General features: G+C 39.3%; 1 protein-coding gene across 1 annotated transcript in view; it reads left to right on the top strand.

Moving 5' to 3' along the window:
* Positions 1-26,425, top strand: part of PCNX2 (pecanex 2) — a 151,856-nt gene that overhangs the window by 48,731 nt on the left and 76,700 nt on the right. Inside the window, exons 14-19 of the mRNA XM_057407050.1 lie at positions 4,144-4,254; positions 5,850-5,941; positions 16,348-16,457; positions 18,287-18,383; positions 24,991-25,083; positions 25,609-25,759. Coding sequence (XP_057263033.1) covers positions 4,144-4,254; positions 5,850-5,941; positions 16,348-16,457; positions 18,287-18,383; positions 24,991-25,083; positions 25,609-25,759 — 654 coding nt within the window. The remainder of the gene's footprint in view (positions 1-4,143; positions 4,255-5,849; positions 5,942-16,347; positions 16,458-18,286; positions 18,384-24,990; positions 25,084-25,608; positions 25,760-26,425) is intronic.

Genomic DNA, 26,425 nt, shown 5'->3' with positions numbered 1-26,425 from the left:
AGAAAAATTTAAGTTTACATTAGAAGTTATGAAAACTTCCCTGTGTCATAGTATGCCAAAGATGACCTATTGCTTTGTGAATTTGGAACCAGGAAAGCCTACTGTAGTAGAGGAAAAACTTTGTGGTATTAAGTGTATGACCTTTGAGGTCTTTGTTCACCTGTGACTGTTGTACTTGCTTTTTGGTGTACTCAGGTCAGGCTATTACTGCCTGGAAGGCATACAATTTTAAGGAAAGGCTTCTGGTCCTTTAATGGGTTCATTGACTCCCAATTCTTCTCACCAGAAACAGGGGAATAATGAAGACATGCAGCTCACTTACTTTCATTAGCCTCTTTCATTATTTTCCTTTGGTCTCATTAAAGTTTCTTCTCACCTATTATTTTCTCTGCCTGTCAAAGGTGAACAGTAAAAATGCTGATAAATAATTCAACAGGAATCTTAAATGACACTTGGGATAGAGATAAATGAAAAACTATAGCAACCACTATAAGAAAACAGTGTGGTTATAAATGTGCTAATTTTGGGTGGCCTTGACAGCAATAGCAGAGCAGGTTCTTGACACAGGCTGAAGAGCATAGTGGAGGGAGGAAATACAGGCTCATGTCCCCATCTGGTATCTGTTCAGCAAGAGGGGGGAAGAAACCATTTCCCTTTGCTTGTCCCCAGTTCTTATTTTGTCATGGTGTATTTCTTCAAGTGGTCTCTGGTGCTGCACTTTGGCTAGTTCTTACTTTATCTTTATGGGAGTCCCAGCTTCTGACTGCTGTGAATTCTTGCAGGGGCTCACAGTGCAGATGCTTCTTTAAGCCATGGCAGTCTGGCATCCTCCAGCATCTTGCTGCACTGCGAATAGATTCACTTATGTACTGAAAGTATAGAAGTATTTGTTTTGGGCAATAAAATCAGGAGGGAAGTTGACTCCACTGAATACCAATGAAGTGTTGCTATCGTTTCGTGGTTTTACCTATATTCTGGATATTTTGGTTTCTCTTTAGTGTTCTGTCATCATACGGTGACTTTTTAATTTACATTTTACTCATGATTTATTGTAGCATTCAGAGTTGATATGTTGAGAAATCAAAGGATTTTTGATAATACATTACAAATACTGACGAAAAGAAAAAGTCTCTTATTTCAGGTGTTTACGACATACAGTAAGAAGCTAAAGTGATAGAAATCGTAGAAAGGAACTAGTGTGATGCTGCATGGTATACTATAATATGTCTTGAAAACAGATTATAAAAAAATTAGTAAATATGTGTTAGATGTGTAACCTAATTAAGAAATACGGCTTCTGACAGGTCAATTTCTTTGCAAGTAATCTGTTTAGGATCTGATTCTGTTTTATTTTAAATTTATAGTGGTTCTGCTATTGATTTGTATTGATTGGGGAATCACAGCTTGAACTCATTCTAACTATGGTTTTCATCTTGAATTCCTTATTCCAGTTGATCTTTTTGCTAGATTAACATATATAATGCAAGTAAGGGCACACACAGAGCCAACCTTACTCCCTGGGTGCTAAAGGTGAGGTTAGTGACAAAAGTAGTTACCCACTCAGTCTATGAGAGGTTTTGTGGTGAAACCATTTAAGCATTAGACAGACAAGGGAAATTATTTGGCAGACATTTCAGAAGAGTAAGTATGAGATGGTGGCAAAATTTTGTGATAGCAAGTCCTCTGCCTGCTACTTTCAGCAATGACAGAGCTTCTGTCAGGGGAAGAAAGCCTCTAAGACTGTTATCTATGGTATGTTCAGGAGGCAGAGAACAAGAAGACTGTTTCTCACTTAAATAATACTTCCCCCCCCCCCCCCCCCCCTGTGAAAAAGTTTTTATTATTACACAGCAAATGGACTAGTGCCCAAATAGGTATTAAAAAAAAAATACCTAAATTTCTAAAATGCTTGCACTGACATTGCTACTGAATTTCCATTCTACCTGTATTGACCCAAAATTTCCGAAGTCAAAACTTGTGTTTCCCTACTACACTTACCTAGTAGCTACTTATTTAGAGGAAACCTTCAAGCAGCAGTGTTAAATGCCAGCAGCTCACATAAGCATCACTTAGTGGTTCAGCTTTTTAAGGTGTTTTTCTGTATGACAATGTGTGATGTTTAAACAAATTCTCTCTGGAATTCATAATGCAATTCCAACTAATTAGTTACTTTAATCATCTGCTTGCCACAAGGGAAACTACTACTCATAAATTCAATCCTTTTGTCAGTGACAACTGTTTTCCTCTCTGGTATGCTCTTTGTGCAGGATGAGATAAACAAAGCTACCTTAGCTAAAGAAGTTGGTAGGATTATTCAAGTTATTAGTAGAGAGAGGGTGAGGTGAGGACACTGCTGTAGTGAAACAACTTTTCCTTAGTTTACATTCACCCCTGTATATTTTGGTCTATTGAGAGACAATGTCTCTGGTCTTGTCCTTCCTTTCCCTGTCCTTGTTCAGCTTTCTCTGAGGTTGCTACAGCAAAGGCAGTCAGTAGTCTAAGATGAGCTCTGCAAGTCCTCTTTCCAAGGAGCAAGATCTTCCATGAATTTCAGGAGTAAGGGAATAGTTGATCCCATGGCAAAACCACATGGCCTTCTGGTCAGTTTGCTGACATGCCTGATTGTCTGTCTTCAGGAGTGGTCATTGCTTGGCTTGGTGGAATATCTAAAATAAGAACAGATTAGTAAAGGAGTTTAATAATAGCATTTCCATGTGAAAAATTGAGAAGACGGTGTTTCCTTATGCTCATGTATGTGTAGTTTGTGCCAGCCGCAGGAAGTCACACTGAAGGGTGCATTGTGAATTCAAGTGTATTTAAGTGAGACCGGTCTGGGTTTAACACTTGAGTATGTCATTTTTTCTCCCATGTTTGACTTCCTCAGCAAGATTTGCAATGTTAGATATCAGTAGTGTACAATATGATAAAGAGAAAAGCTGTCAGATTAAACTTGGTGTATTGTTTTATTTTAGCACAAGATGCATTGGTAAGAGGAGCTGGGATTAAATATGAAATTAGCATTCAACAAAGAACACAGATACTATTGTTGCCCTCTTAAAATTGAACTGGAGTGGGAAGGAGAATAAATTGTACTAGTAATTTGTTTAATTTCCTTCTTATGAGAATGAATAGGAGGAAACTGCATTCTTCCTGGCATGTAAACTAATACATTCCTGTTTACAAGGAAGGGTGGCTGACACACATCTCTTTCCTTCACCTTGCCGAACATTCTGGTACTAGTACAGTGAAGCAGTAAGGATATGATTAAACATGTGTGTGTGTGTTCTGGAAAGTCAACAGTATTGGCGACTTGGGTCAAGGGTGCATTTAGATGCTTTGCTAGACAACTGTGTGTAGCATTTTGTAGGGTGGAGCTGAGATTAAATGGATGGGAAGGAGGAGCGGTTGGAAATGAACAGAACATGACCAGTAGAACAACTACCTGAATTATGACTCCTGCTTTTCCGTAAAGCAGCCATTTAAATTAGCACTTCTGTATAGAAAGGAGCTATGTAAAGAGGTCAGACTGCGTTTCTCTACTGATTTTAATGCTCTTTCACCATAGTCAAAGTCTATCCTGTTTAGAAGCTGGGGAACTATTCTGGAGAAGTTTCACTATTGGTTTGCCCCATTTTTACTTGCTGCTTTAAGTGTTCTCTGTTGATTGCTGGCAGAGGCAGGATACTGTGATAGTCAAGATACTTCAGATCTTAGCCGTGAAAATATTTTTTGTTTCTACTGAATGGTTGCACCTGTGCTTGAACTGACACAGATTCAAGGGGGAAGGTCCAAAGTCTGCAAATTAAAATTTCTGTTCTTTAAATAGAACAAATACAACTTTGAAAGTGTAGGAGAACCAGTAAGGGGGTTATGTAAGGCTATTTCTTTTTTTGCCGTGGGTTTTACCCAAAATAAAGCTTAAAGTTAACCTCTGAGCTTTAGTTTCTTATATGTAATATAATAATTTATTTTGAATCCATGAGAAGGGAAGTGTAATCGTTGCTGTTAAGGTTGAGATATGTTCACTTGAATAATCTTCAGAATTTATTGCAACAATTTTTTATTCTGGTATGATGCATGTTTCTGTCCTCCATCCAATGTGATGTATGACTGTGTTCTAACATATATCTTTTTTTTCTTTAGTGTTTTTATATTGCTTTCCTGCAATTTCTCTCCTTGGTCTTTTCCCTCAAATCAACACTTTTTGTATATATCTTTTGGAGCAAGTAGACATGTTGCTTTTTGGTGGTTCTGGTAAGTACCCAGCTGCAGCCTGAGCTATCCCTTTCTGGGTTTATAAACTTAGACTGGAGGATATTATTGCATGTTTTAAAGTACAGTGCATATTAAAGCTCAAACAGCTAATGGTAGTCATGTAACATACTAATAAGAGCCCCTTGATTTGATTTCTTTCTTTATTTTGAAAAGTCACATGCAAGTTGAGCTATAGGCTGCAGAATATTTTTGACATTGAAGAGCTCTTTCCTGGTATATCTGATCTGAATCTTTACTATGCTGACAAAAAAAACCCAAAACTTCCCTTATTTTTATTTTTCTTTTTCTTTGTTAAAACTCCATTAAAAAATAATAAAAAAATGCATTGTTCCATAGTGAGGCATGTTCACAAGACATTGGATGTGTGATTTTTTTATCTGGTGTTATTTCAGTCAGAGATTAAACAAGGCCTACGAGAGATGATGCATAGGGTTTTTTGGTTGGTAGTAGTAGGTTTTGGTTTTCATTATAACTTAAGTAACAGAGAAGGTTGGGGTGCATCTACACTGTCATATTGGCTTGGATGAGAAACAGACTTCCTCCTTGTTCTTCCTTACCATGTGTTTTGCACCACGGAATGGTGTTAGAGTATGCAAACCAGATTCCACTTGGATGAAGCTCAGAAGAAAGGTGCACTGTCAGGGTGCACCTACTACACTCCTAACACTAATGAGCATAGTCTGTGGGGCCTGACTAGAGACATTCTGCAGTAAGGCAGCTCAAGCATGTTTATCATGGATATGACATTCTCAGCATTATTAATCCCACAGACCCTTGCTTACTGCATCATTCTGCTTGCTACTGTAGATGTAGCCTTTGGCAAGTGGTTAAAACTAGTACAGATGATATGGGCGTTCTTTGCTTTTTGTTTCAAATACCATAGCTTACCTGGAGGAAGTACCATGTTGGATAAAGTCCTCATCCTGTCAGTAATGATGATTCCAGTGTATGTTGAACCGTAATTAGAGAATGGTTTTGCAGCCCTATTGTTGAGACTGCTGAACTCCTAATTCTGTCTGACAGCTTTTCCTACCCTGCTTTTGGAAGCTCGCAAAGGAGGTTATAGCAAGAGATCAGCTGGCATCCTTCTCTCTCCCTTTAAGTTTGTTCATGTAGCTTAATATGCTTCAAATCATGGTTCACCAAGCGAGTTAGGATGCTTTTGGATGATATCAGAGCCTGTGTCACAGGAGAGCAAAGGGAAGGAGGAAAACTCCACATAGAATTTGACTACAAAATTGCCAGTTTGTAGATCACTTCATTCCTCCTTGGTAGCAATATGAGGACATATACTGGTATTTTAACAAAACAATGTTCAGTACAAAAAGCAATAGTGTGGGACCTCAGGTCAATGGAAAACACATGAGCTACAGTGGCACCTGGCTTTCAGTCTTTGCTGTAAACACTTTAGTCAGCTTATTTAGGGTATTAGGTATTCTCTCAACAAACTGCTTTATGATACCTGATTGTAATCTCTATACCTCTTGTGATGCAAGAGCCATTTCATTTTTTTATTTTGATTGCACTTTCTTATTTAGGAAGAAATTAACTCACATGTAATGTCTATATTTCAGCTGCTGCTGGGTTCATATCTGCACTGTACAGCATTTCCAGAAGCTTTGTGGTTCTGATTGTTCTATATGCTTTCTGCTTCAGTGCAGTAAAGGTAAGCCAGAAAAGCACTGTAAAAATTCAAAACTCCAAGCTTAAAATTCATATAATCCAGGGAGACCAGCATTGTTTGGTGCTACATTGTCAATGTTTATCAAAATAGGCTTTACAAGCCATGCTTCAAGTTCTGCCTATTGACTACACTGAAATAAATTGAAACTGTAGTAGCAATACTGGAGTGAATGCATCTAATACCTGTGGCTGTGTACCACTTACATAAATCAGCCTGAAATGATCCGTTCAATTTCCCCTACAAAGAGTAACAGCAGCCTTGGCTTAAAAAGCTGCAACTCCAAGTGACCAGTATAAGCCAGGCTGGATTTGTTCGTTTTCATGAGACTCCACTCGGAGTATTGTGTGCAGTTCTGGTGTCCTCAACATAAAAAGGACATGGAGCTGTTGCAGCAAGTCCAGAGGAGGGCCACGAGGATGATCAGGGGGCTGGAGCACCTCCTGTATGAAGACAGGCTGAGAAAGTTGGGGCTGTTCAGCCTGGAGAAGAGAAGGCTGAGTGGAGACCTCATAGCAGCCTTCCAGTATCCTATATGGATGCTGGGGAGGGACTTTTCATTAGGGACTGTAGCAATAGGAGAAGGGGTAATGGGTTTAGACTTAAACTGGGGAAGTTCAGTTAGGTATGAGGAGGAAGGTCTTTACTGTGCAGGTGGTGAGGCACTGGAACAGGTTGCCCAGAGAAGTTGTGAATGCTCCATCCCTGGCGGTGTTCAAGGCCAGGATGGACAGAGCCTTGAGTGACATGGTCTAGTGTCCTTTCCAACCCTAACCGTTCTATGATTTGTGGTTGCTTTATAACAGTATACCTCAGAAATTAAATGTCCACCTTGGGCGGACCAGTGGACTATCTGAACCAGTAATGTGTCTACATCCCCAGGGGAATGCAATTTAGAAACTTAATGCAAGCCAGATGACTGCCACTCTTTTCCCTAATATTCCACCAGTATCCACAACTATTGGATTAGGGATGTTGGAGACTGTGTCCATGCTTATTTCATTCGGTATCTGTGGACTTGTTATCTATGAATTTGCCAAGTACTTTCCTGAATGTGCTGGTTCTGTCTGTCTCAATAATTTTGTGCCAACAAATTCCAGATGTTCTGTGTGCTCTGCGTGAAGCAGTGCTGTCAGTCATTGATTTTAAACTGATCTGCTAATTTCACTAAGCCTTCCCTATGCCTAATATTGCATAATTTGTGGAAGAACTGTTCTACATTTGCCATATCCACTGCCTTCACAGTTTTGTAGGTATCAGTCATATCCCCTCCCCACCAGCTGTTTTCTCTTCAATCTGAAGAGTCCCAGCCTTTCTAGTGTCTCCTTGTAAAACAGCTGCCCTCACAGGGGTAGTTAAGTTAGTTGCCCCATTCTGTGCTGCCTTTTACTTCATTGTACCCTTCAGATGTAGAGACTAAGTTGTGTATGATGCTCAGGATGGAGGTGTGCTTTGGGTCTATACGCTGGCAAAAATAATTAGCAATAAAATTTTGGCTGCCTTCAAGTCTGCTGTAAAATTCCCAGTGACCACAGTTAGAGCAGAATTTCATCTGAGACCAGGGATAGAATATATCCTTTAAGAGACAGGTTTTTTGACAGTGTTTCATTACAGGCTAGATGCTATCAGTGCCCATGCAGGGCTGCGTCAGGATGTGCAGTCATTTACAAGCTGTTCTTGACATCTTGTGGGCATACGTGAGAGGTTGCTTTGTGGTGCTACGCATGCACAGCACACACAGAGATCCCAGTATGAGGTTCTACAACAGCCAAAGATGTATCATGTCAACACCCAGGCTGGAAATTTACGTAGATGAGAGGGGTGATCAGATGTTTCTTTCAGGGAATTCTTTAAAGAATATAAGCATTTCTACAATGGTTTTGAATTATTTTCCACTTAAAATTTTGAATATGAACTTTAAATCAAAAATGGTCTGTTATAATGCCTTAATGGTCTCTCACAGATTGTCAGAGCTTGCTGTTCATGTGTTCTTAACCACTCCCAGCAGTAAGGTAAAACGTGTTAAGCCACCATTTAATCTTGCCCTTGGGTGGCTGGAGTCCATATGCAATAAATTATGGCAACTCAGTTAGTGAGCAGTGTTCCATTAAGACACTTTAAATGTCTTTGAACTTGTTGTGTACTCCCAGGGAATCTGTTGTCAGGCTGACCCAGTAGATCAGTTATACTGGTTTCACCTGATCCAGGTGACTGCTTCTTATGCAGTTTCCTAAAGTAACTAGTATTCCTGCTATGGTTTTTTTTTTTTGTTATATTAATGATTTGGAAAGTGGCAGCTGAGATGGACAAGGTGACTCTCTGTAAGGATGAACAAAGTGAGAAAAATCTGTGATGGGGGAAGAAGCAATGAAGAAAACAGAAAGATCTTTATGGAAGGAAGGAATTGAATTAAACCTGAGTTCAACAGGCAAATATCTGAAATGACCATTTTATCTCCCACTAAAGTTAGCAGAGGGCGATTACTTGAGGGTAGGGAAGCTGTGTGATGGATACTTTAAGAAATAGTTTTGTAATGAGTGTTAAAAAAAAAGCGCCCATTAAAATATTGTTCACTCTTCTTTCTCGGCATAATACTTAAAATTACAGCATGCAGGTGGCTTTGTAGATAAGCAATCTTCTTGTGGATTAGACTTCAAACTGCTTAGAAATATGCTTTTAATGCTACCCTGAAGTTGTAGAGTGCTGTGAAAGATTTACAAGATATCTGTTGTAAATTACCAATATCAAGTGCAGACTTTCTGTTCACACAGAAATTACAGTTAATTTGAATTTTTATGGCATGGCTCTTGTGAAGGCACTTCTGAGGAGGTTAATTTAAAGCATGTAAAGATGATTCCACTTGCTTCAGCTCATAATCTCAGTCTAGTAGGGTGCTTGAAATGTCATACATTTTTTTCTTCTTGAAGCTATGAAATAAGCACTTCTGTTATCCCTCTGTGTTTTTCAGTCAGGTCCAGAGATATTTTTCTTCATTTTGGACTGTTGTCTAAAACATTGCAAGAGAACAATTCTTTGGTTGGGGGATGAGGAATAGGAATTCGCTTAAATGTAACAGAAAAACATGGTCCTGAATAGGGACCACTGTGAAAGGTGATCTAATGCTCCTGTAAGAAAGTAGAACTGTTTTGATATGTAGTAAGCAACAACATCTGATGGATGAAATGAAGGTTTGGATTTTTGGTGCGCTAGAAATTGCAGAGTTTAACTCAAAACTGACCAAATGCCATAGCCTATTTCACTGAGGTGTTTGCACAACAGTGATAATTACATGGTTTTCTTTAAGATAGAAATGGCATCTCTTCTACACTTGCACTTTACAGTCATTTTTTTGTTTTTATTTTTCTCTTTCCACTTTTAGTCAGTTTGTCAAAACCAACAGAGCAAACTTTTCAATATTTATGGAGGTCAAGAAAATCATCACAATCAAAATGACTCAGGAGTGGGAAAGCTTCTCTGGCACAGGATTTTTGAGTTGCAAAGCTTATTTCTTGGCTGAAATGCAGCATCCTCAAATATAAACTCTGTTTATTGGCAGAATCTTATAGCTCAGCAGGTGTAACTGGCAGAGTTCTATTTCCTGAAATAAATTGTGGAGTAGAATGGATCTTGAAGTGGTTGTGTGCTTTTTGCTGGTGAACAATTGCTCACATCAAATGCCTAGGCTGAAGTCCCATTCCAGTGGTATCAGGCTTGAGTTTTTCCTTCTTTAAGTGGCTCTTGTATTCTAATTATTATCTTGCAGGGTGAAATAGCCTAGCCTCATTTTTCTGTGTACGTTAATTATTTCAAAAGGAAAGATACTATTCCTGAAGAAGCTCATTAAAAGAATAATTAATTTCCCACATACTTTTATTTTTTATCAAAATCAATGCGCACTGTTAATTTCATAATAGATCTGTGTTCTTAAGTGAGATTTTCTTGTTCATTTTTAAAGCAGAAACTACGCAACATACATACAATAGTTTGATTTAGTTGCAGTCAGATTTCAAAATGTTTTTAGTGTAGCAAGTTCACATCAATTCTTTGCTCTACATCTCCTATTTTAGAAAAACTAAAAAGGAAGAATTGAGCAATTGTTTTGGGCTATGCTCACAAAACAGTGCAAGTACTAGAGTTAACCTTCAGCATGTGAATATAAACTCTGAGAACTAAGATAAATAGGCCTGTGCTGAAATCCCACGTCTTGTCCAGACTGTTTTTTCTGGTGAATTATGTTGTAGAAAACCAACTGAGAGTCTCTGTGAAAAAGCAGCTGCAGTATAGACATAACATTAGTTTAACTTAATAATTGTCATTGATTTTTGTTCAGATAAGCTGCCTGAGGAAAATTGTTCTACAGTATTCTCGATTGAAAGTTCATCCTATGATCTGCAGACAAAATTTGGTGTGCCGAATGAATTCATCTGGCAGCGCTCTCTTTCTGAATGACCTTGCAGCATCTTTGCCATCACCTGACCAGAACTGTTTCTGTCTCAAATAAAATACACATATCACCTAGAAGAGGATGGACAGATCTCCAGTCTTGTGCTAACAGTGAACGTGCAGGTTGGATCATGTGGCAGGCTGCTCACATGTCCCAGCACAGGACTTTGTCAGAAGCATGTGGTGTGTTTTGTGGAGAGGCTGCATACTGCTCACCTCGTGGGCACAGGCTGTTACAAAACCCAGCATGTACTTTCCACACAACCAAAATAAGGGACAGCCTGTTACAATGCCAGGCGCAAACTGGTTGCATGATGAGGAGACCTGTGTTTGAGTTCTGTGTCTTAGACACTTGTTTGGAGATGACTGAGAGGCAAAGGGGTCCCACCTGCTGTGGTCAAGGGGTCAGTTCCCCTCCTCAGCGTGCTCCTCAGCAGTTGTACCCTTGCTTGATGCTTCTGTGGAGGAACCATGTGTCTGTGGTTTGTCAGGATCTCCTCTGATGGTGCTACTTCTGCACTGATCAGTTTTCTTTTTGTTTAATTCTGTCAAACTAAGAAGAGAAACCCCAGAATGGTTCACAGTAGGGAGTACAGAGTATTGCATCTAAAATCATAACTCCAGAAAGGCCCAAATACAAATAGCTGGAATTCCAAGTCTCCGTCCATGTGTGTGAGGTCTCGAGGATTTATGGATGGACAGGACACTGTTCATCACATTTGTCAGTCAAAGGAGTATATTGTGAGTTAAACAGATTCTCAAGTCACTGTCTGGTAGCTGGTGAACAGAAGCTGTTCCCTCTGGTGAACTCACCTGTATATATTTTTGGATTTAGTGCTGTTATCCCAGTGATGCAAAGGTGGTTTGGCTACAGCTTTCAGGAGCTGTAAATCATCTCTTCATGCATCTTATCCCGTGACACATCCCTGCCATGAGTGATGTCACACCAGCTGCTTATATAGCCTTACATACAACAATACTGTGAACTTGATTTCAGACAAGAGAGAAATGTCTTCTGAAGTGCAAAGATTTGAGTTTCTCTTGCTGTCTTTGAGATTATTCTTTGTCTCCCAGGCCTCTGTTGAATTATATCATCACTCCTTATTCCAGTTCTTTCCAGGTCCTCTATGAACTTTAATTTACTTTTGTGTAATAAAATGTTCTAAATCTTAAACATGGTTTTATGGCTTCTTTTGGTCATTCCGTGGATTCTTACATCTACTAGCAGCAATTTTTCACCTTGCTTTTGAAGCTATTGGGTAACTGAGTTCAGTTTACATTATATGTGCTCACTTCAGCCTGGCTTTATTTCTGATCTCAGCTTCAATCCTGTAATCTCGAGCAGAAATTGCAAGCTGTAATAGCCACCTTAGCTTTGATATATGAAAGGATTATATCTGTTTCCTCATGGAGGTGTTTTTATTCTCTGCTATTACATCCATCAGATTGGAGACGCAGGAACTTCTGTGCCATCTTTTTCACTTGCCTAGAATTGCCTGATGTGCTGATTTTTGTCTCCTGCACCATCTGCTTCATGGTCTGTACCCCAATATTAAACAGATTTTTTTTAAAAAGGTCAGGTATGTCCCCTTACTTTTTCCTCAAATATTCAGTCTGGAATTTATCTATCTTGGTATCAGTCTGTAGCATTCCAGAGCATCAGTGTAGCAGAAGAGCACACGCCCAAAGGTTTCTGGAATCAGTCAGTCCTTCTCATCTGCTTTCTGTTCCAATCAGCTGGTTTGGATTTGAAACTTATCCAGAACCAGTTAATTATCATCCAGCATTTTTCATTTATTTATATAATTTTTAACTGCTGAAGGAACTTGTGGTTTGTCTTAATCAGCCTGGAAAAACTCCAGATTTTGCTCCTGGGTCAGAAATTAAACTGATGTGAATGCGTTCACATGCGGCACAGCTGCCCCCTCCAGCTCTGTGTAAGTGCATGTTTTATAAAAAAATAAAGTTACATCATTTCCATTAAAGTTTTTTCTTATTTATTGTTTCAATGGACAGTTACTAAAAATCCTGTGTGTATTTTAAACCATTCTCAGCTCACATTGATGTAGTTTGGTTTGTTGTTTAATGAGTTTTAAACACATTAATCAGAATAACAATGCTTCTTGATTCCCATTTTCAATGACTCAGGCTTCATCTGTGTACTAATAATTTTGAAATATTTTGTCTTATGGTTTTATAATGGGAAAGAATTGCAAGCATACATCTCCCTCAATCTGCTAACACTGCCCAAATGAATTTCTAAACAGCAGTGAATAGGCCCATGTGTATAGACAGAATTCCCGGATGTGTGAGTAACTAAAAATAAGAGTATAGGATTATTAGACAGCTTTGCTTCTACCATGTACCGTACTTCCAGCCCTGTTGGAGTCTTTGAAGACAAGGCTCATTGATTTTATGTACTTTCCAATTTAGAGACCCCTGAGGTTCATGCAAGAGCTTTGAGAGGGTTGCCAGCTATGGCATGTTTCAGTGAGTGATGCTTACAGCCGTAGGCTTGCACTTTAGACATAACTTCCATAGTTATGCTCTTAGTTTTCTGCGTATAATAAGAACTTATTGTCCAGATATAACAGCAAAAGGAAATTATGCTTGCAGAATCTGATGCAGCCCAGGGTTACTCTTACGGAAGTATGTCACTGTACAAGAACTGTGTAGGAATGTAGAAATCTGTACTTCTTGTTTAGGATAAGCTCACCATTATGTGACATATGAGTATCCATGCCCCTGCCTGAAGTTGTTGCTCATCTTACATTCTAGCTGAGGGATCCTAGTCACAGACCAGGACTCTGTTGTGTAAGGTGGTGTGTGCACACATGCATACCCCAGCATCACTGCCATCCTTATGGGTTTTAAATTTCAGTCATTAAATTTTAAATACAGTCACAGATAGCAGTTGGGAGTGTGAGACACAGAATATTGCTCAGAATGGGCAGTGAGACCTGTAGTCTGTTAGTTTATTACTTGTCAAGTTTATGGAGCACTTCTGGGAAGTCATGTTTTGTTTTCCATGGGTGATGGGAATGTAAGGCTGGTGGGCATCTTTCCCTAGAATTTGTTTCTAACCAGTGTAACATGAGGCTCATGAATAATTCCCATCTCCTGGTTGCTAGTGTTCACTGAAAAGGAGCATCCATGGTAATATAATTAAGTTTATGGTTAACCTTGTAGAGAATGAGTTGTTATTGTTTTCTCATACCTTTGGGGGTGGGGAGGATTCCCTTTTACCATCTCATTCAGAGTGTATATGTTCAGTATTTATTTCAATTTACTATCACATGTGTTGAATTGGTTACCTTCAACAGCTGTCCTATGTATTGTTTGATATGAGCAGTAACATAGACCCATGATGAGGCTGGGGTGTGGAGGTAAAGGAAAAAGATCAAAGAAAGATTAGTTGGATTGCAGGGGGATAGTACTACATGACTTTTAAGGGTCCTTTCCAATCAAATCCATTCTGTGAATAGTGATAAAATCATGAAAGAGTGGAAAATCAGAGGGGGTGTGTGCTTTGTGAAGAACAACTGGAGTTTGTCTTCATATTTAAAAAGCCAGCCACTATGCAAACACCTTCACCTTCAATGATGCTGATACTGCAGCAATCTGTTAAGTCTTTGTTGAATTGAGAGGAGTAGTCTGTGGGGAGGGGGAGGAAAAAGAGTATCAAGGATTTCTACTTACCGCAAGTGGTTCTCTTTTCAGAGCACTTTTTGTCTCTGAAGTAGGTCATATGATTTATTTGAGCATATCTTTGAGAGATAAGAGTACCACATGCCTTTTTTTCCCTTCTGTGACAAGAAGCAAAAAGGATAAATAATATAGGACAGAAAAGTACTATCACCCCGTTTTCAAAATACATATGCCTCCCAACCTCTACCAGTTGCAAAAGGCTCATAAATTCAAAGACACCTTTATCTTCCTTTTTAGTGGATTGTTTTGGGATTAGGAGATTTGGTGGTTGTAATGAAATTCCACCCCCAGACCACTGTGTCTGTTGTAGCTCATCACTTTCATCCTTAATCCTGTAAGTCCATTTCACTTGTTTTAAAAATGACTACATGAGTGTCTGCATCAAAGTCAAAACTGATATGAAAGTACAACATGTCACCTCAACCAAATGAGGTAAAAGTAGGAAATCAGACTACCTGTCTAGTATGACAGATAATGCCAGCTCCCCAAACTAAAACCTGTCATTCCTGTTTTCCTACTGAGAAGAATCATCGTCCAATTATGAGCTATATTGTATTTTTTTCATCTTTTTAATTTAAAGCTCTACCAGGCAGTGGGGGAGGAAAATGACAAAATGGAGCAGGGTACATCACCCTGATGTCGGAGATATGACACCTTTGTTCATTCTCATCTTTTGTACAACACTGTGTAGCATTATTCTGGAAAATCCTGCTCTCTAGGCACATAGCGAATGTTGATGCCTATCCTGCCTGCCTTCCTGGCTTCCTGACAGCTGAGCTCTGAGGGCACAATGGCACTTTGGAACTGAGGAATAGGCCAGCTAAATGTAGAAGCTGTGTTTAATATACAGAAAATATGCAAGTAAAGACTTCCTGAGACATTGATATGGGCAACCAGCCATGTGCAGTTTTACAGTAGAAAAAGGGCAGAATGATTTCTCAAACTGGCTATGGATACATTTCAATACCAGGTATATTGCTGGGCTCTTTACAGTATTTTGCTTCGGGAAAAAGTTGCAGGGCAAAGGGGCAGTCATGCACTAGAAGCTGCTGGGTGGATCTGTATGCAGATCTATTGCCCTAGAAATGCAGTGGATATTTGAACACACTGTGATTCAGCCACTTTCAGAACATTTTGGCTTCAGTTAGTTTTCTCTGTAAAATTTCTGACCTGAGACGAAGCATTAGAAGATCTAACTCAAAAATGTATTTGGCCCCAAAACAGGGAACAATGAAATGGAGAGTGAAATTGGAAGGCAAAGTTTGACTTGTCAGACAAATGATGCTGGATTTTTCCTAATACTTTTATTTGTAATGACTGTTTTGAGTAGGATTGTTTGATAGAACTAGAAACTTGTCTCTTTCATCTTTGTGATGTTCTTTAGTATGCTGAAGGGAAAGTGATTCTTGGAATTAGAATTTCATTTTTGTGATACTGCTGTTAGGATAATGAGAATCTTGGGGTTAAATTCCAAAGAGACCTTATCTTGCAGTGCTTTGAGTGTTTGTCCCTTAAAAGGAAATTAGTTTGTCTTAGGTGTTCGTTGCACCTGAAAAAATTGGAATGTTTCTTACTTCATTTTTTTCTCATATTATTTTTGGCCAGTTTTAGCTGTTTCAGTCACCCAGAAACTGTTTCTCATCTTGGTTATGCCCAAAGTGTGCTGGCAAGTGTATAAATTGTCCCTTCTTTCCATGCTCAGGGATGTTACATAGGGTGGCGAGCCCTCTCCCCTGTTATCATTCAGGCAGGGCCTGGATGTAACCTACAAAGCAGCAGAAAGATTTCAGAGTGAGGTGGCAGAACTGTATCCCACTGCCTGATTTAGGTGACACTGGCATTTCTTGCATGTAATCTGACCATGGGCCAAGTAACTACACATCAATTTAGAGTTTAGACAAATACAGTGCTTTTCATTTCCCTTGCATCTCATTTTAATGAGAATTTGCCTCTAGTGTTTCATCAAAGAGGAGAGAAAACCTGCCTTTCATGTGGTTTCCTAGCTAATTGCTGATTATACAGGAATTACATAATATGATCACAAAATATGCCTCTAATCTCAGTCTTTTTCATAATAACAGACTTTGATATGAAAAAGGATTTTCAGTCCTTCATAGATGGTGTACAAATTCAGATGCTGTGCATTTAGCACTGCATATATGACTTACTTAATTTTGTTATTGTTGTTAAACTCTGCATTCCTAACTTTAAAATGCTCTGCTTTCTGTCCTTCTGTTCAGGAACCCTGGGATGCACAACACATTCCAGCGCTGTTCTCTGCTTTCTGTGGTCTGCTAGTTGCGCTTTCTTATCACCTCAGCAGACAAAGCAGTGACCCATCTGTACTGATGTAAGTTGCCTGCAAATGTTATTTATTGATTACTCTGTATAGCACACAGCCAGAGTGATGCTTAGTTTCTGAAGCACAGGGATTATCTCTCCAAAGTACTTTGGTGAGATGGAAATTCCTTGCTATGTCTGCTTGGTTGGTATCAGTCCTTTTTAAATAAATGAAGTGCTGCAGTCAGATTGACAGTATGGTTGGTGCTCTTCAAACAGCACTATCCAAATTCTCTGAAGCAGATTTCATCCTCTAGAAAATTGTGTGCTTGCCATGTAGGAGGATAGTGGTTTAGTTGAGAGGGTGCTCAGGCTACTTGGTGTTGCAGAATGTGCATTGGATAGTGCTGTGGCAAGGAGAAAGGACATTTGGTGTGCTGGGAAGATGGCTCAATTCCCGCTCTTCCTGAGGGTCACTGTCAGTAGCCTATGCCTCTCTGAGATTAACTCCTTCCTTTTCTGCTCTGACACAGTCTGTTAGAGGTAGCTGAGGAGAGTCAGAGTGTATTAAGAGCTGACATTGCAAACAAGAGATCCAGGGGAGAAGTCCTAATGTTGTGATCTGCAGGTTGAGGTGACATGAGAAAGGCCCGTAGATCCATAGTCAAGGGCAGCAGATACAAATTTTCCTTTGTGGGAACTGTGCTATATGGCTATCATGAGGGTTGTCCAGAAGGAGCTGGGCATCTACATTATGGCTTTGGGATTAAGCAAGCAAGTAAGTGGGTTTTGTGCAGCCAGTGTCACCATGCCATTTGGGATTCTGCTTCACAGACAGTTCAGTCTTACCCTAGAACAGTGTAGAGGGCCTGTGAAGAATCCCACAGGTTCTCTCCTTTGATTCATGAGATGCGTGTGTCTTGAGGTGAGGTTCTTTAGGTGGCATCTAATTCATTGAGTGTTACAGTATGGAACTTGGGTATGGAAGGAAGTAAGCTGTGTGCTGTATTAGGGAGATTTGTTTAGCCTTGGAGTAAAACGTACACGGATAAATTGCAAAGGAGCAGGGAAGTGGTGAGCTCTTTCAATTGTGAAGTAGTTTAAATCTATTCTTTGCTCCCACTTCCCAGGAAGGATGCACCAGTTCATTAGCTTCTTTAATAAAACAGAAACTTGTCTTTCTTTAAAACTTCTGTTTTAAGAAAGTAATCTTAAACTGTTAAATCCATTTTAACTTTTAAACCTGATTACTGATTTCATAACATTCTTAATCGAATCTCAGGCAACTGAAATAGTTGTTAAATATCTTAAAATTAAGAATATATGTACATCATCAAATGTGTATTGTGCAATCATGATAAAAATGTATAATCCTTAAAAAAAAAAGAGGTTTAAGATGTATTTTTTTTTAAGCAGTTCCGAACTTAACTGAAGGAAGTTAAGGAGATTGGAAACAGTATTTAAGGGATGGCCTGTGGCATAAACTTTAAGATGGAGAAGGAGTTAGCACATAAATTGTGAATTGAGGATATATAGCAATAGCTTCTTTGGCCTGTCTAATGTGGGTCTAAACTGCTTCCATATTGGTTTCGGTTTAGTTGAAACATTAATAAAAGGCATGAATGCAACAGTACCCTCTCTGTTCATTCCTCTGAATGACTGAGTTACATTGGTGGGACTGCTGAGACTTTTTAACATTTTGATGAGGAAGTTCTACCTTGTTCACAGGTAGAGCTGGTTTGCATCAATCTCCAGCTATACAGAGACAAGATAGTTACCGAATACATGAGGAGGGAAGACTGAGGCTGTTCCTGCTTCTCTGCCCCCCAGGTATATTCATATCTGTCAGAAATGTTCAGAAGTATCTTAACTAAGATTTTATTTTTATTTTTTAAACAGGTCCCTTATTCAATGCAAATATGTCCCTCACTGTCTACGCCAACGTTTTGAAGATTCATCAGCAGATCCACTCCCAGAAAAGATGAGAGAATCAGTGGTAAGACCTTTTCTTTCATTACATTCTGTTCAGAGCTCTCTCACATCCGTTTTCTCCACTGAGGAGCCTTTTAAATATTTAAATTTCAAAAAGCATAACAAATGGGAGGATATATATTCTGTTCCTTTAAATCCACAGATAGAAACTGAGAGAAATTCTTCTAGACTTTCTTTCCAATGAGGCTGGAAGAGAGTAGGGGAATGTTGCCATTTTCCTTTTGAAGGACAACATTGATTCCTCAATACAGCTGGTGGGAAACGTACTCTTAGAGCAGGGGGAATGGGGCATCTTATCCTGGTACTCCGAGAGCTAGTGCAGATTCTGTACAGATAGTTACAGCCTGGCAACCTGGTGTCTACAAGGCAGGCATTTTTAAATGCTTTTTAAACAAGCGCTTAAGAAAGTGAGCGGTCCTGTCAAACTCCTTGTCTGCGTTGGAGGGGGACAGAGTTTGGTCCACAGCACTAACTGTATTTAAAACAACCCTTATTCATTCTTTTTCTAGGGCTAGGAGTTGATCTGGTTTTCAGGAATGCATTTTCTGTGCCAGAAGTACTTTTGATTGTATGCCCTCCAAGCCAGGTGGAGCACAGACCAGGCTTGGCACCTAGAGGTGGAGGAAGCATGTGAAACTTGACTAGTATGAGAGAGGGAGGTACATGCCTGGTGCCAAGCATTGCCATCTCATCATTTCTTCTTTGCTTGGCAGGCTGTTTATTTCCTACTGTCTGACACATAGCTCTAAGTTTGTGTCAGTTTATTTTCCACTTCAGCTTAAACATCCAAAGTGACCCATCTTTCTTTTTGTCTCTTTTTATATAAAAATCCTCACTGCTACGCAGGGAAGGCTGATCTTCATGCGGGAATGTGATCTTCATGTGTTGACTTTCCAGAAGTACTAAGGGGTGTTTGACATTTCTTAGAGTCGTGAACTGTCTTGCTTCCTGGCTGTTAGACAACCTTTCCCCCTGACCATACCCTAATGCCTGCATGTAGCATTTGCCACCTAGGCAGTTATTCCTAAACTCCCAAATGATTGCAGAAGCAGGAAACATTGAAAGAGTGCCTGAAAGACAGACTGTCCTTTTTTGACCCTTAGACATGACCTGGGAGTCCATAGTACCTACTGATACAGGTTGCTAGTGTGGTAGATGTCCTGGCCTCCATATGTCCCTTCAAAGGGTCTCTTCTATACATCTCTCCTGTACATCTTGAATCATTTGCTGGACATTTTATAAGGTGTTACATGGCTCACATTCGGCATATGAGTTGATCCCATGGTACCAATACTTTCTACTTTTCTTTGCTAAGCTGCTGCTTAGATTGTTATTTTCCACCATGTATCGTGTTATTTTAAAGTGCTTACTCTAATAAGGCCCACGTAAGATTGAGTGATAAATCTATTTCTTGTTGCTTGTATTTAAAAGTTTCTTGGAAACTAAACTGTTTGCAACAGGGTCACACTGCAATAAATACTCCAGCTAGTAAAAGAATAAAAAGAAATAAATTATGTTGAAGTTTTTGCTATATTCCATGGTGTTTCTGATGTGTAGGTTATTGCCATGATTCATCGTCAGTCCATTCTTGTGCTTGTGCACTGTATGGAAGATGCAATGAAAGCTTCTGTCCCACTGTATTTATATCCCACTTGTATCCTTTGCTGCTGGTGCCCTTCTTGCAGCAGTGCAGGGTCTGATCTCATCTGTTCTGCAGATGAAGCCTTGCCAGTGGACTGCAGAGGTTACTGTGGTTGTCCAGTGCAGAGGGCATTTCACAGTGTAGAGGGAAACCTTGAGCAAGGCTTCAATACATTGGAACCGAAAAAAAACCAAAGAATGGACAAATGTTCATAAAAGATCCTGGCTGTATTTTCAAAATGGAGTCATTCTGCAGACTATCAACCTGGTTTTGTGTCAGGAATGTGGATACGTATCTAATATCTTACACTAACAGTTACCATGTGGTTCAACTGTACTTGGGCCCTTCAGCCACTGGGGCAGAAGATGCAGAAGTAGAGGGAGGACTGTGATGGGACTGGCCAGATAAAAGACTTCTTCTCTTCACCATGGCTGGGGAAAACATTCCTGCCATGTTTTGCCAGTGGTTTTTGGTTTGTTTTTTTTTTGGCACTTATTAAGTGGGACACCTGGCACATCTTGCTTTCCAGGATGTACCTGGTTTGGGGGATTGATGCTTTTCTGCTTGTACATTTGCTCCATACTGATGCTTTTAGACAGAGGCTTCTTTCCTTCAGTGTTGCTGGAGCTTATTAGTTCTTTGCCACCTTTTTTTTTACATCTCTGTCCAGGCTTCCCTCGATCTGTATGAAAACTGTAAGCAAATGTGTTTGCTTACAATGTCAATTGTCAGTGTTAATTCTTTCACACTGGGTGATGTTCTGAAGAAAGAGAGGTCAATTTCTGATTAATATAGGCTCTTTGTCTAACCTCTGTGCTATTTGGTACCTCTGTCTCAATTAAACACTAGGCAGTTTGCCAGGAGACTCCCACTGCTATCTCACAGTGCCATGCTAATAGAACAAGTAGGGGAGAGTTGAGGTAGGAGAAAATGTGTGTGCCTCAAGTTTGAGGAGAACAGTCAAGCCACAGTCTCTGCTGACTTTCTTCGGCAACAACAGTCATGTTTTGGACGTAACACTCTTAAAAGCCCATTTTAAATAGCTTCCAGAAATTCTGCAAGGGGGTTTTCAAACAGTTCAGAAATTGGGTGAAACAGGATGTCACTATTTGAATGTGGCTCCTGGTGGTGGTCAATTTTTTTTCCTCTTGGAGTACTCATCTATGAGGAGAATATTCCTGACCACTTGCCAGTGGCGAGAGATGGCAGGATGCAACAGCCAGCCTTATCCTGATCTATACACAGATCCATGGTCTACATAACATGCCATTTAACTAAGGACCATTTTAATCAGAAATCCTGAAGCATACAGAACCAAATCACCTACTCAAGGAGCTGAATGCAAACAAGGTTAATACTGAAAATTAATCTGTTGTATTATGTAGTGGCTTTGCATTGATGTTCAGAATAATAAATACAGCATCTCTCATGTTTAGTTACATGACCTTTACTATTTTCCTTTGCTTGAATATCTGTGTAAGAATTGCCACCTTTGGAAGCCTGAATTATAAAGCAGTTGTGATGGATAATTGACCATTCAACTTTGAGAATGGAGCTTCCTACCATTATAATTAATTTCTTTAGGCATCCACATGGCTGATTACTAGATTAACCAGTGGCCTGAGGGTGCTAATGTGTTACAGTCAAATTCAGCTTTCTTCCTGGTCTTTGACACAAACATTTAGATAGCTAGTAAAAGGATTTGTACACAGCTCTGAAAGCATAATTGAAAATAACGTTTGGACTTGGTCATTTTAAAGGTATTTTCCAACCTAAATAATCTGTGATTCTATGTTAATAATTAAAAAAAAACAACAACCACAAAACCAAAGTGCCATTATAGTATATTCTGCTTATAAAAATGAGGTAATCAAATGGAGAGATGTTGGTTTGAGGTTTCTTCTTTTCCTTGAGTGTAAAATGGAGAAAAATTCCACCTGCTTTCAACCCAAATTATAACAGTGATTATCTCTCACTGCAGAGATTTTAACTGTGATTAGAGCTTAATTTTTCCACATTGGGCCAATTGCAATGAAGGACTCAAGCATCACGTTGTAGGGTATTCAATATTCAGTTTGTAAGTGTCTGACCTTGGGAATGAAATCCAAAATCCTGCTTTGGACAGCTGGGTCTAAATGAAAAATGGAGAACAGGGTTGCATCCCGTGTTTTGCAGGAGTAGGAAGGGTGGAAGCCACAGTTCCACCCACAGCAACCTGTAGGTGGATGCCCAAGGGTTTTTTCCGGAAGGTAACTTTGAATCCCCCTCAGCCAGAGATAACTGTCTAGGGTCAGCTGTTTCCTGTGGGGCCCTTACCACTGTGCCATGACATGAAACAGAGGCAACCATAGCTCAGATTTGTTTTAGAAGGTAAAAAACCTGAATTCTGTGAGAAGTTTGAAAGTGTCTGCCACATCAAGAAGGTGCTCCTGTGGGGACCATTGTGCAAGTCAGCAGCTAAGCAATACATTTACATTTTGCAGCAGAGCCGTGCAAAGGCAAGAGAGCAAGACTGAGCATATATGATACTTTAAACATTTTAGATGTTGCAGAGTTAAAATATCAAATTTGGGTTTAAATACTTGAATAATAATCATTGCTTTAAAAACAGGCCTTTTCCTGTATGGGATTGTTAACGTGTCAAAAGCAGTGAGAGCACCCTAAAAAGAACACTTGCTAACTCAAAATGGGAATGATAGGAAATATCAGTTGTGTGCAATACCATCAATGTAATGCATTCTCTTTTGACTGTAATCTTTTAAAGAAAATTCTCTTTGCTGACCTGGCATAGAGTGGAAAGTTAGGATGCTGCTTCCCAAAAAAATGTCCATGCTATCACCTCTGCTGATTTTACAATTTAATCCTTAATATTTGATGTACTTCTTAAAATGGCAGCTTCTTCAGTCACCTAATTGCAAGAGAAGTCATGTTAATAGTAATACTCTCCGCTTGTACAGAAAAACTTGAAAATATGATTGGAATGTGTTTGTTGTTCTTATAAGTTTGATTTAAATTATTGAGCAGTTGGATTCAACTGTGCAGGAAATGATACTTGATAAAGGATTTTCATTATGTGTATTCACAAAAGGGCTGAAATAGTGCCATATAAATCTGGTACTGTTTAACTTCCTCAGACCCTGAATTTTACAAGCTAAGTATCACTGCTTTATGTAGAGCTTGTATGCAATGTGTTTAAAAATTGGAAAGGTTAAAAAAAATCATTATTTCCACTACATACATTGGTAATGATTCCCTTACCTATCTTTATCAGAGCTTTGACCACAATTTGTCCATACTGCTTCACATAGTAAAACTATTTGAATTGGATACACAACTTACTAGTGAGAGAAGCTCTGAACTCAATGGAGAGGACCTGTGGGGACAGGCAGGGGTCAAAGGTTTGTTGAGGGAAAAGAAGGCCTTTCCTGTGATCCCTTTTGTGTTGTGGGCAGCAAGGCTGGCTTGTTTTGAATTGATGGTCAGGAAGACTTAGGAGGACCTAACTCTGCTCTACACCTTCCCACCTATAAATCTGTGTGGAATACAGGGCTGTTGGGAGAGGGCACAGCTCTTGGAGGGGAGGGAGTGCTGCTCTTTCGGAGGTACATGCTCCTGAGCAGCCTGGGAAAGGGAAGGAGAGTGGTGATGGCTCCAGAATTCAGCGAAACCTGACTGGAGTTTCCTGAGACAAAGCAAAAGTAAAGTACTTCTTGAGCCTGAAGGCATTTTAGTCCTTCTGAATTTCAAAGGCCTGTTGCAGTAAATGGAAGAGCTGATGCTTGTGACCTTTTACTAAAAATTATCTTTCATAACAGGGAGTGATAGGCAGCCTAAATATAGTGGTAGCTACCAGCTTCCCCTGTAATTCACAACCCGCCTGTTGTTCACTTGTTCTGCTTGCTTTCTTTCTATCTCCCTTATTCGTAGGTTTGCTATCTCATTATTACTTCATTTTTCTTTCTTTTTCTCTGATGAGATACATGAAGACTACCTAGTTTACAGCACCAGGAAATGAGATGAACTTCTAACTCTAACAAAAGCGTTGCATTTCATATGAAGTTTCTAGATGACTTTGAATTAAAGCGAAAGTCAGTTTTTAAACCAAGGGCTGTGAATAGCTACTCATTCGATCACATAGCAGTAATATTGAGTGCTGAGCTTAAATGCCCCTCTCATAAATCTTAGGCAAGGTTTTTATTTGCTCACAAAAACATTTGGGTGACCTCTGAAGTACAATTCAGAAGATGGCACAGATTGCAAGCCATCTTGTTTATTTGTTTACTGAGAATGACATTTTAATCACAAGGAAAACCAGGCTGGGAAGACAGTGATATCTTTCAGTCTTTAGAAACAAAATGACTCCTACCCTAGTTCTAGATATTTATGTAAAAGCAGCCATGTCCTTTCATTATCATTCAGTGACACTGAAATCCATGAAATCTTGCTGAAATTTGGCTTTTGATACAGAAAATCAGAGAATGGGACATGTCACTTTAGAACATAATAAATGTATTAACTTTGTGTCTCTAAAGACATTACAGAAAAGCATGAGTCATTTCAGTAAAGCAAGAGAAACTGAATCTGAAGAAATCTTAATGCTTGCAAATAGGAAATAGAACCAGAATTCTGATTCCCCAAAGTAGTTATAATGTAGACATTATATTCCTTCAGCAGAGTCTGACTCAATATAAAAATGTACTGCTTTCATTTCCCTGATTTTAAAACTATGTTATTTAAAAATTTAATTTAAAATTAGGCCTGATGAATTTAAATGTTGTTACTTTGACGAATTTACAGTGTGAAAAAATAGTTTCCAAAAGCAAAGCAGAGTAGGGAAAATACTTCTGTGTCAGGGAATGCTGATGAGCCTTATCACAAAGCAGACTGTGAGTAACTGAGAACAGAATCCTTTCATTTGGTTAAAATAGTATTGGCTTTCTAATTTTGTATAAAATAATTATTTTCACAGAAAGAAATCTTGAAATCGGATCTCATTGTCTGCACAGCGGCTGCTGTTCTGTCATTTGCTGTCAGTGCCAGTACGGTGTTTCTATCATTAAGGGTGTGTATCTGTCCTGTTTTTTTATTCCCCACCCTGTCTAAGGTATTATTTCTTTCATGCCAAACCACAGGGTGCTTCATCTGGAAAGAATAGAGACTGTGGGAAGAGATGTTAGTGAAAATGTATTTATTGGTCATTGCAACATTTTTTATGTGTGAGGCAGTTAGTTTATGGATATTTGTATTAATTTCTGTGTTACTGTTTTAATGTCTCATTCCTTAAAACTCTGCATATCCACAGCTGTTTTATGATGTGGGAGCTGGGGGATAGAAAGAGTAAGCCAGATCTCTTGCCTTTTTTTCTGCAGTTAGGGAGGAAAAAAATTGCAGTGTGTGCAAAATAGGTATTTCAAAATCCATATCCACCAAGGGGTCAGAGAGTTTGAAGACAGGAATAAAAATCATTTACGTAAAAAAAAAGCAATTAATAGGAACTGTTAAAAATGTAAAAAAAAAAAAAGTTATATATAACAAAGTGTTATTTGAAAATTATAACCGTGACTTTTTTTTTCCTCTTCTGGCCCAGCCATTTCTCAGCATCGTCCTGTTTGCTTTAGCATGGACTGTAGGATTCGTAACACATTACATACTTCCTCAGCTTCGCAAGCATCACCCCTGGCTGTGGATCTCCCACCCCATACTTAAAAGCAAAGAGCACCAGCAACGGGAAGTGAGAGGTTTGTAATAAAATCTTTTCTAAACAGTGATGAAATGACTTGCAGCTTGTCTTGGTTTAAAATAAAAATAAAAAATCCAGAAGGGACAGAGCAGGGAGAGTAAATTGTGCTTATACTTCCCTCTTTCAAATATCATGCATAGCCCATCACTTCTGTTCCCCCCTGCCTGATCACCAGCATATCCACAAGCTTGTAAAATTTGTCTCCTGAGACCACTGCACAGAAGGGCAGGCACCCTGGAGGCTGTCTAGTCTAATGCTCAAGCTCAGAGCAGGGTCAGCTAGAGCAGGTTGCTTAGGGCTGTGTCCAGTTTTGATTGTCTTCAAGCATAGAGACCCCACAACCTTTCTGGACAGCCTGTTCTAGCATTTGATCTTCCTTACAGTAAGAAAGGTTGGTTTGTTTACTTATGTTGAAATGGAATTTCAGTTTGTGCCCGTTTCCTTTTGTCCTGTCACTGGGCACTACTGAGAACAGTCTGGCTCCATCAGCTTTGCCCTTTCCATCAGATATTTATACCCCCAAAATGCCCCAGTCAGGTATTAAAAAGAAGCCACTTGAGCCTTCTCTTCTCAAGGCTAAACAATCCCAAATCTATCAGCCTCTCCTCCTATATTAAATGCTCCTGTCCCTTAATCATCTTACCAGCTCTAAGTGGCCTTTCAT

Source organism: Pezoporus wallicus, unplaced genomic scaffold, assembly GCF_028554395.1.
Source record: "Pezoporus wallicus isolate ANWC-B61680 ecotype Strahan unplaced genomic scaffold, APGP_CSIRO_Pwel_v1 scaffold_6362, whole genome shotgun sequence".
NCBI lineage: Eukaryota > Metazoa > Chordata > Aves > Psittaciformes > Psittacidae > Pezoporus > Pezoporus wallicus.
Note: the sequence above shows the minus strand (reverse complement) of the source record. Positions and strands in the feature narration are given on the sequence as shown.